Here is a 19490-nt window from a genome sequence, read left to right on the forward strand (position 1 = left end):
AGGCTTCGACCCCTGGTATCATATAAACACACATAGGACATGGAAGAATGCATAGAATTGCAGGAAATTCGATTTAAAACTGCAAAATGTTCTCTCCGCCAACAAGAGGGGTGTGAACCGTTTGGGGTCGCAAACGGATAAATGACATTATCCATCCGGACCTTTGCCACCTAGGAAATGTGTGTGACTGGACCTTTTTAAAAATATATATGTTTGTCTGGGCCACTCTCCGTTTTAGAATAGCTATTATCTTGTCGATTGTGACAAGGCCTGTGCTTTCCGTGGTCCTGTGCTCCACGTGGTGTTCTGTTGAGTTCAGCTCTGAGGTTGTAGGCCTGCCTCACGCTAAAAGCGTGCCTCTCCATAGTCTGAAGTGGCTTCCTCTCTGCTCTACTTCGTCAATTTAATTCAATGAAATTAACATCTATTCAATTATTTTCATTTGAATTACTTTATTCATCCGTTAAAGATCAATTTGAGACATTGTCAGAGCACTGATCTATACTGATCGAAAGGCAGGATAGGTGAAAGTAATATGGCGGAGGCCGCCTATGGAGGTAGGTAGCCTATTATTATTTTACTCACCTGTCCCGTTCTCTGAGATCAGTTGAAGGAAAAAGGGGCCAGGAGAGAAATCTTCCACAGTCTATTGAGATCCACCCACGTGTCTGGAATGTGAAAGAGTGCAGCGCCAGGCGTTGGCAGTCTCATCCAAGTGTCTCAGTTTTATACAAAACATTTATTTTTCAATGTTCTAATACAAATAGGCTATGCAAGCCTATCTGGAGGTGCGTTTGGGTTTACGCATCACTTTGTAAACCATATATTTGTCAGTTAAGGACGAAATTAGTAATTTGCAACTTTTCCACATTACTCTGTTTGTGCAACACAGCTATGCAAATATTACCGTCTCTACCGATTTTCTAACTATAGCCTATCCCAAACACACACGCCACGGCATGCTCTGGGAAAACCATGCCTTCACTGCTGTGTCTCTCCCAGACTACGCCTTTAAATGGGTCGCGCGCGAGGTGGTGCTGAGGAGAGACCAGGAGAGGGCGGACCCGTGCGAAGTGTGTGTGAACATCCCGAGATCGGTCGCCAGTCGCACGGGTCGAGCGCGCGGCTCTTGTGATGCACTGTAGCGGAGACCGACCGGAGAGAGACAGAGGAAAGAACAGCCCAATAGCCCCGATTTAACGTCTGGTACTGTGTCAGAAGTCTCGCTTTAATCGGCACCGTGTCTATTCAGTCTACTCAGTTTTTTTTACCGAACCTGGATTTAAACATTACCGGAGTTTATTGTCGGATTATTATGCATTGGATATTATCCCATAACTAAGGTCAGTCGTGCTCTATTTTCTACTTGCCAAAGGGCTCCTCTTGTCATTACTAGCAAACATCCAAAATATAGTTCTAATCGTTCCTTCGGAACACATTTGGATTGGAATGGGGATGTTATAGTAGACATTTTGAACATGTTTGTAGTTTTGGCTGTCGACAGTCTGGAACAAGTTGGGACGTTGAGAACGTCGACATGTGGTCAATACTACCTAATCATAAACTAAGCATTGCACTATACTAGTAATATCCATTGACTGGAAACATAATGATATCGACGAATAAGGTCGCTGCGTGCTGCAGGGTGGTTTACGGGTAGGCCTATAAATGGGGCATTCCGGCCATGTCGGCTCGGGTGATTCTCGAGCCCATTCCCCGGTCAACGAGGCCAGGGTGACAGGCATGGACAAGCCCCGCGGGACTGACAGAATTACGGTCACATCGCTCAGCTCGTGGCCACAGGCATTTTTTATAATGGGAATTATTCATCTTTATAAAACACTGAGCATTGTAGGCATCATAAGAAGCAAAAATGACGCTAAATAAATGCTTGCTTAGGCTACGACTCTCTTCCAAACCACGCATTTTGTTCTCGTCTGAAAAGTAGCTTTGAATAATGGATACAGGGGTGTCCAGTGTCTTACGACCGCCACCGTGCATGGGGCTATTTTAAAATGTCAATTACGGTTCAGAGTAAACAAATACCTTAACGAACCGGTTCTGCATAGTCAGGGAAAACAACAGATGGGTTATGTCTAAAATGAGACCACAAAAGATGTTGTCTGTTTTGATACTGTGAGATAAAAAGACAATTCAGACATGGAAATGCTGCTTTGAATTTGATATGGGGACATGACCTTCTATGTTCCATTGATTGCCCCTACACTGCAGACACCATGATGGAGACCAGACATTTGGCCTTCCCCCTTTTCTCTCTAAAATCATATTATTTTCCAGATGAATTCGTATATGCTCATTTGAACGAAATAGACCCATCTCCATTTAGAATATCGTGGAGAAAAAAGCATTGTCTTCAGTATGGACATTTTTTCACAGACATAGGTTGTTCGTTTGTAGCAGATAAAACACACCATACAACCCGAAACAATAATATAATACGTCGGAGTAAAATATTTATCATCGGATGAGTCTGTATTTGGATTGTAAAATAACGCAGGAAACGTGATGTTTTTTAGGCGGCGGGTAGAATTCGTTCCCTATGGAATCAAATGAGCTCGTGAGCTCTGCAGAACGTCGAGGGAGGGTGTTTTTAGGGTGCTGGTGATCTACATGAAATCTGACATGTATGAACACGCTGGTGTTTTTTTTCTTTGAAATGAACCGTGTAATGCAGCCAAATCTCTCACATTTTAGAAGAATATATGTTGGATTTGAGATGGTCAATATCTAACAGCTCATAAAAAGACAAAACCATTTTGCAGTAGAAAAATAACGCCACTAACTCCCAGCATTTTAATTTTAAATCATGCATTTTAACACCCTTTATAGTTTCGTGTTTTGTCTTAAATCAGGAATAGATCAATTACTGTAGGAAAATCACGTAAGAGATCACAAAATGGTGGTTAAAATTGTCACGTTTTGTCCTAATGATTTTTTTCCAATAAAGGTCTGATCAGCACCTTCGCCAGTCGCGATGAAATAGTAATAAAATCCACTGCAATTTGCCAGCAGAATTGGTGACGTTTGAAGTTCATTTATCATTGTGGCACACGTTCGATGTTTGGGATTTACAATGTAATAGGCTTAGTGAATACATCAGAATGCAGGGAAACTCCTAATCGGGCTTTTTCAACGGGCAGAAATGGGCGTGACCCCTGTGAAATGCGTCTCTTTTCTCACACAGCAAGCAAGGCCTAAAATGTAGTACCAGTCCAATGCACTACTATAGAATTGTAGTTGAAATAGAGATTCTATCAATGTTTTTATTTTACTGGTAAGCCCTACATTAAAAAAACATGATTAACAATTTAATAAGAAAACAATATTTTACCTAGATAAAATGCCGTTTTTTCCCCACAAAATATACACGTTTTTGTTTTACGTTAATGTTTTCCACGGATATTATTACACACAACTATTAGGCCTAAATGCCTGTTAAATAAAATATGATAGCTCACTATAAAACGAAATATTTGTGTTATTAAATCATTTCAAGAAAGTAGGCCTAGGCTAATCGACATTTCTCCCATTTAGGCCTACACGGAAAGACACAAGAAAGATGAATTCAATATTTAAGTGGTGTATGCTATGCGGTCGTGCTATGCGCATTCCCTGCTCCTGTGTTTATTGTGCGGTTGTGTGATTTGGCTGTACTGTCTGCGGGGTGCCGGGTGGTGGTTGGTGCGTGGTTTAATTTGGCTGTCCTGCTTTCTGGGCGCTGGTTGGCAGCGATTAACTGCTCTGACAAATCAACCGAAAACGGCCAAGGGCTCTCAAGGTAACGTTAATCCGTATGGGCGGGAGAGGGGGCACAATATTACTCACATAATAGGCTACTACTCACAATATCATTGAGGATGCTCCTTTTTCCATATAAATAAATACAAAACAGTGTTTCAACGTTTTTTTTTTATTGTATGATGATTATAACATATTTTTGACGCAGATTAAAAATGGCCTATTATGTTTGTCTGAATGCGTAGGCCTATTTCACACGAAATGTAATGTAGCTCAAATAATAAAATATTTAACGGGCGTGATTAAAGATGCGGAGGGAGGAAAAATAATCTCCGGTTGTAGAAATTGCGTCATGCCTTCCTAAATAAAACGACGTTCAACAGCTCACAGTAATTTCATGCTTCTGAGAAAGGCCCTGCAATTTCATCTAATTCATTTTGTATAGGCCTATTTGTTGTGTGCGTGTGCGCGCGCGCTCGCGTGCATATACATGTTGTGTGCGTGTGCGTATATGTGCGTAAAACTACACACACACACACTCACACCCACACACACCCACAAGGACGGATTACACATAGGTGTCAAATGACCGAAACAAAATTGAGGGTGCAAGAGATTATATTGTAAATGTAAAGCAACGTACTAACAATTATAATAAAAACACAATTTCTATTGCACCATTTATAACAAATATAAAATAGATTTGTTTTACTTTTGTCAAATGAAAGGTGTTTATTATATGTTCTCTGGGGTGCATGCTGAGTCTTCCCCTACTACGCAGACGTTGCTACATAATGATGTATGGTAGAAGTAGAGTAGTGAAATGATTAAGAATATCACCAGCATTATTATTCATAGTATGTCTATACATGCACGTAGACATGGGTTAGTATTGGTTGTGTGTGTGTGTGTGTGTGTGTGTGTGTGTGTTGCTGCAGAGTGATGTAATGCAGGATAAGGATTATTTGAATTAGATAAATTAAGATAAAGATAAACTAGATTAATTTAAACAGGGATTTTCTCTGTGGTGTGAGGACTGGCCCTACATATGCATTAACTGTGTGTGTGTGTGTGTTTGGCAGAGCAAGTGTTGCAGTAGAGTGATGTAATGCAGGAGACTGGGTGTTATTAATCGTTTAGAACGATAGATAAATCAAACAGGGTTTTTCTGGGATGCAGACCTCGGTTGATTGCTTAGTGTTGGTAGCATCGTTGCAGTGTGTGTGTGTGTGTGTGGCAGCAGTATATTGCTTGCAGTGTGTGTGTGTGTGTGTGTGGGTGTGTGTGTGTGTGTGTGTGTGTGTGTGTGTGTGTGTGTGTAGCAGTGTGGGGGTGATGTAATGCAGGAGAGAGGTGCTGCAGCAGAACGGCTCTCCCCTCCCTTCCGTCCCCCGTCACCCAGAGGAGGTGTGTCTCTGTCTCTCTTCCTGCAGAGAGCTGGATGCCCACTCTCTCTACCCATGCTGGGCACCGGGCTGGACTCATGGCTCTGCCCGTCTGGCTGTGGCCACTTGTGCCCACTGAAATACTAGAATACTTAGGGGCAAAAAATCATTTTTCTCCCTATACTCCCTTTTTTATGGTGAAACTGGTAAAATCGTGCCCTTTTGATCATATTCTAAAATGGACCAATCTGTCCATTTTCCCCTTCTTCTACCCAGGCTGTGCACCAGTCTGCACCTATGTCTCTGCCTGTCTGTCTGTAGCTGGTAGGATATACTAACAAATGGATCCCCCCTCCATTTTTTAAGATCACAAGTGTGACGAAATTGGATAGGTGTAAGCAACATGGTGGGGAACTTTGCCTACACCCACTCAATGCTGTAGCATGAATTATTATTTAGGCTGTGCCTGTTTGTCTGTATCTGTCTGTGTGGCTGTGTAAATACTGTTACAAATATATTTCCTTTCTCCCTCTCTCCCCCTTCCCTTCTTTCCTCCGCGTCTTTCTCATCCCATTCTTTCTTAATAATAATGATGTAACATAACAGAGTATGTGTATTATTTGGTCTGTATCTGGTTCTTTCTTATTCATTGTAATTGCTGATGTTGGACACAATTTAGTAAAGCGTGTTGTTTCGTCTGTGCCAGACTGTCTGTGTCTGTACAAATAGACACACCCTCCCTCTCCTTTCTTTCTCTCCATCCCTTCCTTTGCTCATCACTGAAACTAAATTGGATAGGTGAGAACAATTTAGGGGGGCGCCTTGCTCTCCTCCAATGCTCTTAGATTAGTCATGAGATAATAATGATTTAGACTGTGTCTGTTCACCAGCAAATACATCCTCCCCTCCTCTATTAGCCCTACCTCTCTCCCCATGATAATCACCGATGTAATACAATTGGATAGGTGTTAACAACATGGAGTCTTTTGTTGTTGATAGAACCCATCCAATGACGTTAGATAACTGATGGTTGGAAGGTTGGAGGGAAGGATGAGATGTTCAGGTATTGGAGAGGGGCCTGCCTATCGGAGGGGGATGCATGAGTGTGAGTGGTTCAGGTGGAACATCTTTCTATCTCTCTCTCTTGCTCTCTCATACTCTCCCCCCACCCCCCTCCCCCATCCCTCACACATGACTGGTTTAGTTCTGGCTTGCCGTATTGGTGGTGATGTCATCCACACACAGTTCCAGGACTGTGTACCCCCTCCATATCTAAGAAAGAGAGAGAGAGAGTGTGTGTGTGTACTGCAGGGGAGCGAAGGTGCGCGCGTATTTGTGTGTGTAGGTTGGCAGCAGGGATATCGGTGACTCACTGTTTATAGGGTGTGTGTGTGTGTGTGTAAAGTTTGCGCGGAGGACGAGATGTTTGGTGGAGGACTGGAAAATTGGAGAATCTCACAGTAAAATGTGTGTGTGAGAGAGAGAGAGAGAGAGAGAACTCAACACATTCCTCCTTCCTCCTCTTCCATTATATCAGCCGTCTGCCACAGAGGACATTTTGTTACAGCATCCAGAGTGTGTGTGAAGACACGGCAGTGTGTGTCCTCGATGCACCTGCAGTAGTAGTAGACACATCCGTGAGGTGTGTCTGTTTGACAGCCAGGGCCCAATGTAGAGACAGCTCTTATTAACATGGCTCTCTCAGATTCCCTCCCCTGCCTTCCATCCCTCCGCGTATTGTTTTCTTATGGGAGGCCAAACCCCGGCTGCTTTTGTCCCTGTCTGTGTCTTCCCTGTGAGGAGCGGCGGACTCCTATCAATGGGAACAATGGTCCATGCAGTTTAGCCTTTTAACCCCTGCCCATCCACCTGCAACAAAAGAACTCTCTCTCTCACACACACACACACACACACACACACACACACACACACACACACACACACACACACACACACACACACACACACACACACACACACACACACACACACACACACACACACACACACACACACACACACACAGCAGAGAGAAGGTGTGTGGGCTACTGCCAGGGTGAAGTATCAGTTATGAGACCCCCCCCCCCCCCCCTCCCATCCAGTGTGTTCTGGTCCAGTGGGCCCATGCTGACTGCTGGGGCCTTTGTCCTGTGGTACTGAGCCTAGGGCTGAGACTGTTGGCAGGGACACAGGGAATATTAGATGCCTATTAGGTTACCCTCTGTATGGGGCGGTGGAACTTAACCCTGCTTATTGTTATCGGAATACGTAAAGTCCCTCTCAACATGGGGGAGAACTATAGCTGCGTTTAACTGGCCTGGATAGGTATACTAAACCATACTGGGTAGAAGCCAAACTTTCTATGTGTGTGTTCCTGGTGAGTGTAGGCTGCTGTAGATGTCTCTGGTCGTGGGGCAGGCTGCTGATGGCCAGACGTTGGCTTGTCATTACATCACTACAGTGTCACAGAGCAGCATATCCCAGCAATGACACACGTCAAGCTGATATGTCAGCAGGGATTTGACTGTGTGTCTGAGAGTAGCGCTGGCATACTGTACACCCTGGCTTCTATTTGGGTTGGGGAGCAGTGGAGACAGTGTTGAACTGGGGTGGTTCTCTCACTCGCTTGCTCTCTCTGTCCATCTATCTCAATTTCTCTGTCTTTTTTGGTTTCTCTATCTCTGCATTTTGGAATAGTACAAGCCTATGGTTATCTAGAATCTGTGTCTCAAGATAGACGGAAATGTGGGTCAACTTAGTGTGTGTTTTGTTACCTCGAGAACAGCTCTCATGAATGAATCCTAAAAGGACCTGGCATAAACCCTTACATCTCGTTAAAGGAAAACTCCACCCAAAATCTATGTTTTGGTATTTGTTTCATTAGTCAATTGTTGATATAGTCCCAAAATACAGAAATCTGTCCCGTAAAATGCATTTTCAGTAGGCTAGCCTAGAACAGATTGTCGATAGAAATGAAACACAAACATTTCGAAAGAAATTACATCAACCAGACTCTGATGCTTGTGTTTAATATTACAAAACACTATGTTTGATGGGACTAACGATCGGATAGTTAGGTTAGGAAAAATGTCAGCAACAATCTTGACGCAAAGAATAAGTTCACCGGGGAGAAATGAAGGGAATTGTCTAACACACATGGTCTCTCTAGACGTTGTACCTGTTTAGGCATTGGGGTCTCTCTTGTCTCTGGCTCTGCGTATTTAGGTCTCTAGTATTCTAGTGTCTCTCCTTCCTTTGTTTTGTTTTTTTGTCCATCTGTATGGTGCAGTCAGCAGAAAGCCTCGTTCATTCCCCTGGCCATCAGATAAGGGCCATCTCTGCTGGCCTGATTGATAGTCGGGGGCTGCCAGCAGAATAATGGTGCTAATTTTCCTAGCAGATGACAGATAGGGCCTAGACCTTTACTGAGGGAAAAAAAACTGCCACTTTTAATTAGGTTTGGTGACTGGTAATTGTATCTCTAACATCAGATACAATGAATTATGCACACAGATCCTGCTTTTTTTATTTGTTATGGTTCAATAGTACAGTAATTTGTCTGTTTCCAAATTGGCATGTCTTCACGTGTCCTTAGCAGTTTTTAGTGGTGGCTCGTTTGCAAACGTACGTCTCTTTTCGGTGAACGACGAGAATCGCATCGGTTAAAGAGCCGTTTATTTGGCTCCCTGATTTGCATAGTGCTACTCAACTGCTATTTTTTTTTATTTTTTAGCTTCAAACAATGATTATCTGCATAGAAGTAACAATCATTCTCTGAAGGTGATGAATCCTTACTACAGAAACAAAAGTGAGGAAGAGCGTTTCATTCTGGTCCACGAAAAATGTTTGCAGTTTGTAAAAAAAAAAAATTATCTTATTTGAACACGCATATCACAATCTTCAAAGTCTGACATAATGCATGGTAGCCTACGTTTGCTTAGCGATTAACCGAAATGTCTGTTATTTTTGGGGGTTTTAAACAACTAGCCTAATTGACGGATGTCGGTTCAGTTATTTGAATTCCGTTTATTTATTTTTTTCACTGAGCTCAATGCGCATTTTCTGACTGCAGTTTCTATAGAGATAAATCACATAAATCAAGTGTGTGATGTAGTTTCCGACAGGCCAACATTCTACATAGTTTAGCGTGCCTACTTGTCCGGAGACACAGAGAACCACAGATGATCCATTATATCAGAGTGAGAGAGGAAGTGAGGCCCAGCTTGGCTGAAAATCTTTCTCTTGTTTCGCCCACCAAACGAGGAGATTTTGTATGGAGAAAAAAAATGAATGGTGTATTTGCTGCGTGAGGTTAATTGGATCAAATAGAAGTTTCATAATGCTTAAGTTAGGAGTGATATAAGTAGGACACGTGACATCCCGGGAACTTTGAGAAAAACACTTGCCCATGCATATTCATAGCATGAGGCTAGTAGCATAGAATTTGTCATATTTTTTTAAACATTAGTCCTTTAGCAGCCACTCTTATCCAGAGCCGCTTACAGTAGTGAGTGCATACATTTTCATACTTTTTTCGTACTGGTCCCTCCATTGAATACAGTTGCTTGACGTCAACAACGCTCATCGAATATTCAAAAAAGGATTTACAATAATGAGATACATCCACCAATCCAAAGAAAGGATAGCTGGCAGCTAGACAGCCCGCCATGCCGCTGTGTGGACAACGACTCCCTTTGTTAGGACGGAGAGACATGTCTCTTGTCAGTAAATCCATAATCTTTGATTATATTGACCAGATACTCTAGTGGCCCTATAACAATGAAAATACATGTCTTCCAAAAATGGAAGGCAGTCAGGAGGAGGCAAGATCAGGTTGAACCATTCGAACCAATGAGAGGGCAGATACGCGTGTGAACAACAGGCACAACGGTTTCCACTAGTTACCACAGTCACAAAGTCAAAATTAACTTTAGGATAGGGTTAGGTTTAAAATCACATTTTAAGAAGATAAATTGTAGAAATAGGCGGGTTTATGACTTTATGGCAACTAGTGACGACCAGGCACAACTTCGATATCAAGTAATTTTTCAAAAGGTTGCCGGGATGTCACGTGTTCTAGTTATATCAAGTATACTCCTAACAACCTAACCATTACAAAACGTCTATTCGATCAAATAAGCCATTCCATTTTTTGTTAACCAAATTCGACACTCTCTCATTGACCTCCATACAAAAACTCCTTGCTTGGTGAGCAAGAAATATTTAGAATCGTTGCCAGGGGGCAGATGGAAGCGGTGTTTGTAGGCTACAATAACTTAGACTTCAGGTCCACTGGGGTTAGTTCAAGTAGCCTGTGTAGGCTACTTGCAGGTGTCTCGTGTGAATTCTTATGGGGATTAAATGGACCCTATTTGTAGGGGTTAGATGTAATTTTTGTTAAGGAAAATCCATATTTATTACATCAATTGTTTTATTATATGTTCAAGGCCACCAATAGGTAACAGACATTCATGGTTATCTCAGTGCCTGTGTGGTCCAGCCATTACAACCGCTGACAACGGCACATGTGCAAGAAGTTTGAATCCGGCCTACTACTGCCCTTTGAATTTTCGAAGAAACTAGTATTTTACTTGTATTCTTACTCAAGTAATTTCTGAAGGAAGTAACTTACTTTTTACTCCGTTACATTTGACCAAATCACCTCAGTTACATAGATTTATCTTCGCTGTCGGATGAAAACCTCCTAACCAAATTTGGTGATTTACATATTTTTTATATGAATCGATACTATTGGTTACCCTTTACGTCTGTATGAACGTGTCACAACCCCTTAACCAATGTAATGTATTAAAAATAGCTTGTCATCAAAACTCTTATCTAAGTCCATTGGATCTTACAGTTGTCCATCAAACCCAGTTTTGTCTTCACCTCAGCGTATTGCACTCATGAGGATATTTTGGTTCTTAGGCTCTTAGCTAGATGCAATTAGAGTTGAGTTGCACTTCATTACCTTCTGCCTTTGTAATATTATATATTCCTAGAGTAAGGTAAGTATTTATAAGATATAATTCTGGTGTTGAAAAAAAAAAGTGCAAAATAAAATGGCTATGGCTAACCCAGAAGTAATCTGACAGAAAAAGTTGAATCTCCTGTTTTTAGCTTCCCATAGGATCTCTGTTTGTTGGCCAACAAGCCACCTTGTCATTGGCATGAAGAGTGAACAGATTAATCAGATGGGTGTGGCAATAGCTAACTACACTGAACAAAAATATAAACTCAACATGTAAAGTGTTGGTCCCATGTTTCATGAGCTGAAATAAAAACATCCCCGAAATTTTCCATACGCAAAAAAAGCTCTCAAATTTTCTGCACAAACTTGTTTAGATCCCTGTTAGTGAGCATTTCTACTTTGCCAAGATAATCCATCCACCTGACAGGTGTGGCATATCAATATTCTGATTAAACAGCATGATCATTACACAGGTGTCCCTTGTGCTAGGGACAATAAAAGGCCCCTCTAAACTGTGCAGTTTTTTCACACAACACAAGGCCACAGACGTCTCATGTTTTGAGGGAGCATACAATTGGCATGCTGACTGCAGGAATGTTCACCAGAGCTGTTGCCAGAGAATTGAATGTTCATTTCGCTACCATAAGCCACCTCCAACGTTGTTTTAGAGAATTTGGCAGTAGGTCCAACCGACCTCACAACTGCATATCAAGTGTATGGTGTCGTGTGGGTGAGCGGTTTGCTGATGTCGACGTTGTGAACAGAGTGCCAGTTGGGTTATGGTATTGGCAGAAATAAGCTACGGACAACGAACACAATTGCATTTTATCAATGGCAATTTGAAAGCACAGAGATACCATGACGAGATCCTGAGGCTCATTGTCGTGCCATTCATCCGCCGTCATGTTTCAGCATGATAATGTATGGCCCCATGACGCAAGGATCTGTACACAATTCCTGGAAGCTGATAATGTCCCAATTCTTCCATGGCATGCATACTCACCAGACATGTCACCAATTGAGAATGTTTGGAATGCTCTGGATTGACGTGTACAACAGCTTGTTCCAGTTCTCACCAATATCCAGCAACTTCGCACAGCCATTGAAGAGGAGTGGGACAACATGCCACAGGCCACAATCAACAGCCTGATCAACTCGCGCTGCATGAGTCAAATAGTGGTCGCACCAGATACTGACTGGTTTTCTGATCCACATCCCTACCTTTTCTTAAAGGTATCTGTGTGACCAGCAGATGGATATCTGTATTCTTAGTCGTTAAATCTATAGATTAGGGCGTAATGCATTTATTTCAATTGACTGATTTCCTTATATGAACTTTAACTCAGTAAAATCTTTGAAATTGTTGTATGTTGCGTTTTTATATTTGTTCAGTATACTATGCATTCAACATCACATGTACTTGAAATGATATTGTGAAATAAATTTTCATGAATGCTATTGAAATTGTAAATTTTTTCCAGAGTCTCGAGTACCATATACCTTTTTATGAAATTGTTCACATTGACATTAAGTCAACATTGAATGACTGTAGTTGATATTGTGTAAATTACAATCTAAGTAACAGTACTTTAACTTAAATACAGGTTTTTCAGTACTCTACCCACCTCTGCAAATTATACATAGCCTAACTATAAAACGTTGGCGAGCATCGACTCTGGAGGAAAGTTGATTGTTTAACAAATCAACTCGTCAATTTAGCCAGGGAAACACAAACAGTACATTATTGGTTTTCACACCTATTATTATGTGATTATTGATAGGCTAATAGTAGCCTATTGGAATATAATCAAATAACAAGGGGCCTATTGCAACCATTGATGGCACTAGATTACCGCCAATTGTTGTCTCGTTAAACCATCAATATGCGCTGAATTCACCTGCACAGCTGATCTCCATTGGAACCTATACTGCTCCCTAAAAGATTATGTTGTGCTTCCTTAGTCAGAGATCTGTATATAATGACAAGATGCTCATGTCTCCGCCCTAACAATGGGAGTCGACCCACAGGCAGGAAGGCAGGTGACAAGCTTAGGTCTGCATATTAAGCCTATTTTGGCGAGAGTGATCCCAATCACTTCGCCTCTTCCTCTCTGCCTTAGTCCTGCTTGCAACCAAAGTCTTTCAAGATTTCTTGACCTTTATTTAACTAGGCAAGTCAGTTAAGAATAAATTCTTATTTTCAATGATGGCCTAGGAACAGTGGGTTATATGCCTTGTTCAGGGGCATAACGACAGATTTTTACCTTGTCAGCTCAGGGATTCGATCTTGCAAACTTTCGGGTTACTAGTCCAACGCTCTAACCACTAGGCTACCTGCCACCCCATATGTTCGCCCTCTGGTTGGTATTGTCATTGGAACAACATCGTCCTTTTTGAACAGACTAAGGGAGATTTATCTATTTGACACGCATTCTGTACAATATAAATAAATACTTTCCTCCTTTACCATTGCAAATCTACTGTGGCAATTTACCTGACACTTTGTATGAATGGAAACGAATGTTGCTGTGTTAATTGTATTTGTTCACTATTTATGTTATCCAAGAGTGTCTGGTATGGTAATTTATTATTCATGTTATATAATAATAATATAAATAGATTGAATTTTTATAGCACTTTCATTATAGTAATAATCTCAAAGACGCCCTTAAAACAACAAAACAAAACATTTGTTAGCCTATTGACAGTTCTGGGTGGAAAATCTTCCACGGTCATCCTGCATGAAGCCATGCAGCCTCTAAGCTTATCAAGATCAGGGGTAAAATAATCCTGGACTGTCCATATTTGAAATGTGTAACTACATCAAGTCATTTGGGAGACTGTGTTATTTGTGCCAAAAGGGCTTGAGGCGAAATCATCAAACCCATGCGGACACAATAGGCCTATGTGCACACTGAAGGAAGCGATCCTAACCGCTAGCCCACCCCAGGCCACGATTGAACTCAATTTTGACAGTTCATTCGTAAGCCTTACGATACACTCAACCTTTGTATGTCGTAGCTTAGTGGAAACCAGTATCTATCTTGTGTTATTAAGCTATATAAAATGACGGTTGTTGATGTGTATGGCTGCATTTCAGATACATTTCTGTACATTTGAATGTTGCAGTAATGGGACCTAGGCCTATATCGTTTGAGAGAGAGAGAGCGCGCGAGAGAGGACATTATTTTAAGATAGCAGCCCTAATCCCAATGACTCGATTGCCCCCACATGGAGAGAAAATTAACTGCTAATTTTAGCCAATCACGAGGCTCATTTGAATTTCCTGACGCATCAGGAAAATGATCTGCTACAAAAAAGTGATCAAGTTAAAATTCGACATCTGTAATGCATAGTGCATTTAATGTCTAAAAAACAGTGATACTTTTTTATAATCGAACCAAATCCGAACTGACCTCAAAAAGCACTAATCGCTCAGCACTAGGCTTTACATTAGAGATTTGCAATTTTTTCATGGTTTTGGGTCGATTCTCAAACATTTTGAATGAAGAACCGTTTGGGAGTCAAATTAACAGTTTTTTTTACGTGAACATAGCTACATGATCCTGCTCACCAAAAAGACTCGGAATGACCATCACTAGCAGTTTGGACAAATGTGAAATTAATAAAGATGGGTCCTCTTGCTGAAATAGTAGTGAGGGGATAAAAGGCCTGTTGTAAAATATCAATCTGTGTCTGAAAACCAGTTTTTTTCCCAGATTGTCTGAAAATCAATGTTGTGTGTGCTGTGTGTAAATCCTATGCTTCCTGTTTCTGACAGTGATGGAACTGAGGAGATCCAGAGGCTCCCCTGTGAACTACAAATTCCAGCAGGCAACATGAAGAAGGACGTCGCGGTCACCCTGACAACCAGAAGAGCAAGTCCAATCGGACCTTACGCCATGATTACCCATAGCAATCTCTTTGGACTTTAAAGGATTACAAAGGTCAAACTTTCCTCCCCAACAGAAGGAGAAACTAGTTTTGACTCTTCTCCCCTTTTCCTCTCTCTTTCCCTCCTCCTTTCTTTAACTAGGAGGAAAGGCATCTGCAATTTTACCTACTGTCCATAGCTTCTCAGCGATTGGATAGTTTACTCATGTGCATGGCCTACGACTGTTACTTAGCCTACCTACGACTGTTATCCCAACTACCACCCTACTCCCTGCTGATTTTGTATTAAATCTCTCAGCAGTGTCAAACATATCCGAGTACACTTTTAGATACAACTGTGGATACTCCCTCGAGAATTGGATACTTACTCTAAGACTTTTAAATCAAATCCAATGCTATCTAAGCTTTCAGGAATATAAACTCATTCGTCCTCTTCCTCCTCCTTGTTGACCATGGATGTGCTGGGCTTGTCTGCGAGGCTGCAGCTGTTGCTCTCGGCCCTCCTGGGTGTGTGTCTGAGCCTGGAGTTCACCGGGGCCCCCGGCCAGTGGGCCCGCTACCTCCGCTGGGACGCCAGCACGCGCAGCGACCTCAGCTTCCAGTTCAAGACAGACGTGTCCACGGCACTGCTGCTTTACTTCGACGACAGTGGCTATTGCGACTTCCTGCAGCTGATGGTCGTGGAGGGCAAGCTGCAGCTTCGCTTCAGCATCGACTGCGCCGAGACCGCCGTGGTGTCCGACAAGCGGGTCAACGACAGCAGCTGGCACTTTGCCACACTGAGCCGCTACGGCCTGCGGACGGTGCTGGGGCTGGACGGCCAGGTCAAGGCGGACGAGGTGCGGCCCACTGGAGGTAGCCGACAGCACATGAAAATTGTTAGCGATCTGTTCCTGGGTGGCGTGCCGCTGGACATCCGTACGTCAGCGCTCACGCTGCCCACGGCACGTGATGCCCCACCCTTCAGAGGAACAATCTCAGATCTGAAGTACGGGAACACGGAACCGGTTCTCCTCAGCAGCTTGAGGGTTCGTCTGGAGTCGGAGGGGCGCTGTACGGAGAACCCGTGTGAGAACAGTGGGAGCTGCACCGTGGTGGATGGGGAACCCATGTGCGACTGCTCCAAAACAGAATACAAGGGCCGCTTCTGCAATGAAGGTAAGATCTTATACATTTTGTGTTTCCTTCACTGTTCCTGAATGTCTACATTTGTGCATAGCCTTACGTTCACGTTTAACAACACAGATTTTACCCATTTAATTTCACCTTTTTGTCTTTCCTTCATCAGTCCTAATCAATAGATCATTTTCATGTTATTCCAAAGGGTTCACTGACCTAATTTGAAGCATTTTTGCTGTTTACTAAGTCGTCTCTCTCAGACTCAGTGTATGTTGTCCCTGTGTGGTTGGAAAAGCGGAGTGCTAATCTAAGCGTGGTTAGCGACACGGTTAGCCACCAAGGTGCAGGTTAATGGGACCTCCCTGCAGGGACTGATAAGGACGCCTATAGAGAGAACGGGGGCCTCCTGAGCCCTTTTCTTTACCAATCATGCGGTGACAGGTGTTAAAATCACATCCTTTTGTGTTGCAGAGCATTCTGGAACTGCTTTGATTCAATCACAACCTCCATCTCTCTCTTCTTCCTCCACAGCTGGTATTGGTTAGACCCCAAATTGATTTTTTTATAAAAAACCTTTTGGTTAGTTTTTTTTATTCTTACGATTTCTTAGAAGGAGCATAAGAAAGGCCTTTTTATTTGTAAAGGGAGAGTGAATGTTATCTGCTTTATTGCAGAGGGTTTGGGTAGGGGGTTTTCTGTCTTTCAATTGTTAGATACTGTATGCAATGTGGTCATGCATTTATAATATACTGAGGTGATGTCAGTTCATTTGCTGTTTCTTTCTGCTGAAATAAAATAGACATTTTGATCTATTTTAAACTAAATTGGAATTGAATCTGTCCTCTTACAACAATCCTGATATTGCAGCTATAGGAACTCTTCAGGATTTTTTTGGGGGGGTGTGTAATCAGAAAACAATGAACAACTCCAGCCTTTTCCCTTTCCTTTACATTCCTTTGAGAAAAATCTAAAGTATATAGGGATACTACTGTTTCTAATATTCTCTTATATCTTTGCCTGTCACTTTAGTAGGTTAGGTTTACAGAGCATAAAGGCAATTTACATCTGCTTCGGCATCAAGCCCAAACATTAACCAACAGAGAAAACGGCAGTGAATCTGGAATGTAAAGATTACGTTGTTTTAATGTCAGGACATGTTTTTAAAAGGGAGTGGGCCTCTTTTTTCCCTCTGTCTTGTCTTGATGAGCGTTAAGCTGCTTTGGTTGAATTGAAGCTATTCAGTCGACTGGGTGAGGAAGTATGACAGCGTGTGTGACAGCGTGTGTGTGTGTGTGTGTGTCAAGCCCTGGCGACTGGTTCTCTCTCACTGTGGACACATCCTCACCAAAGGGAGCAAGAAAAGAAAATGGCTGACCTATATGTAATCGACAATGTTTAAAACCCCAGGAGCATGTCTGAGTGTGGCGTCTCTATCAGAAAGGCCCATGGAGCTTTTGCTAGCTAGAGACGCTATAGACCCACTCTGATAGGGGGCTTAGTCAGGGGTTGGACCTGTGTTTGTGTGCGCGCGTGTGTGCCGGGCAGTGAACAAGGAGTTCAGACAATCCTAAAATAAATAACGCTGTTTACTGGGGTCGAGCTGCATTTATGTGGAAGGCACGCCAATGTACTGCCGCTTTAAATATACAGCCGCTGGATCGTAAAAAAACGGAATCTACACTCAGACAAACATAAATACAGTCCACACACACACACACACACTTTCTTACACTTAACAGCTTTGCGGTAGGTGCTACATAGACGCACTGCTTTCACAATAAAATAAGTACATGTTATATGGTTGTAATAAACGACTAGTAAGCTAGTAAAACGTTTTTGTACACAGTAGGCCTTTTTCCTCCGATAAAAAAAAAAGGAGCTAACATGTGGACGGACCTGCTGTGTGTGATGTACTGTACACACAGTCTGGTGACTGCCGTAGGCACGGCAACAGACACCTGACACTTCCCCAGGCGGGGCAGATGGCTCAAATGACCATTGCCATGGCCGCAGCGTATGTTCCGCTCTGCACCGGCCTCACTGTAGTCTGTCTGCTTGTAACATGGTTTGCTAAAGCACCTAGACTACGCTAGTACAGTAATCTGGGATTATCATCCTAGTAATAATAATAAGAAGAAGAATTTGGCAACACCAACACTCAATCTGTCATCTAATTTGGATGGTGTGTGTGTGTGTGTGGGATGGTGTATTTGTGTTTGTGTGTGTTTGCCAGCTGTTTACTGCTTAGTTTGTTCCTAGTTTGAACTAAATTCAGGCAATAATCAGATAGTGGCAGAGTTTTGCAGCTTTCTGAAATAATAAATACTATACTGTATGAAGGATGGCTCTCAGCCATCCCTTTAAGTTTTCTACTGTAGACCTAAAGAGTAAAGTATAGCTCCATCTCTTCCCTTTAAGAGTCCTACTGTATGACAAATAGCCACTCACCTCAGTTCACCTCAGCTATTGACTTTTCCAGTTGAGGGGAATTATGAGGCTGTTTATTTAATTTGAAAAGTGATAAATAAATAGATACACGTTTGTTAAAACCCTGCTGAGCTGCAGTAGTAAGAACATCAATCTGTTTTCAGATGTTTGGCTTTCCCACAAGGCATTTGTTTAAAGGTAGAGGCTTATGTTAAAGTAACTGCTACGTTATAGTTCAATAAATACTGAAAAGTAAAGATATTTTGTAGTATACTGGGCTATACCAACCTGTTCACTAGACAGATGTGTGTGTGTTTGTATGCATATACAGTGTGTGTGTGTGTGTGTGTTCACTGGTGGAAAAAAAACAAAGCAATACAGTGTAAACAATCTGTCAGCGTAAAAGTAGGTCAGATTAAAAAAAACGAAGAAAAGCTAAATAAAGAGGGAGACACACATACACAGACCACATTATCACACCGTCCACATACCCTTCTTCTTACTAATCTGGCTAATTCCTCAATTCCCCCGTGTCCTCTCTTGGGACTGAGCCATTTAAATGCCACTGCCAAGAGGTCACATTGTGGGCTTCAACACTCTATTGATACGAGACAATACTAGAGGACCCCGTCTGAAGAGGAGATTTAAAGGAGATTACATTGAACATGCACACACGCACAAATACAAATGCACACACACACACACACACACACACACACACACACACACACACACACACACACACACACACACACACACCGTTTGAACAGCTTGTCTTATGTTCAGGCAGATGGAATTTGCTCGGTGACTAAATTAATACCTAATACATATCTAATAACTGTCCGGTAGAATCGCTTGAATTTAACTTTTACATCTCTAATACATATCTAATAACTGGCTAGCGAAATCGTTTAAATGAATGTTTAATAGATCTC

At 42.2% G+C, this 19490-nt stretch overlaps 1 protein-coding gene across 22 annotated transcripts in view; it reads left to right on the forward strand.

Moving 5' to 3' along the window:
* The first annotated feature begins 984 nt into the window (after positions 1 to 984).
* The window catches only part of nrxn3a (neurexin 3a), a 437732-nt gene continuing 419226 nt past the window's right edge, over positions 985 to 19490 (forward strand). For 7 of the 22 annotated variants that reach the window (XM_071365129.1, XM_071365142.1, XM_071365131.1 and 4 more), the window contains exons 1-2: positions 1004 to 1343; positions 14897 to 16167. In XM_071365129.1, the coding sequence (XP_071221230.1) occupies positions 15462 to 16167 (706 nt within the window). In that variant the 5' untranslated portion in view covers positions 1004 to 1343; positions 14897 to 15461. Of the gene's footprint in view, positions 1344 to 14896; positions 16168 to 19490 lie in introns of all 22 variants that reach the window. The other 15 variants (XM_071365138.1, XM_071365139.1, XM_071365134.1 and 12 more) reach the window with 8 other exon arrangements.

This window comes from Salvelinus alpinus, chromosome 25 (assembly GCF_045679555.1).
Source record: "Salvelinus alpinus chromosome 25, SLU_Salpinus.1, whole genome shotgun sequence".
Taxonomy (NCBI): Eukaryota; Metazoa; Chordata; class Actinopteri; order Salmoniformes; family Salmonidae; genus Salvelinus; species Salvelinus alpinus.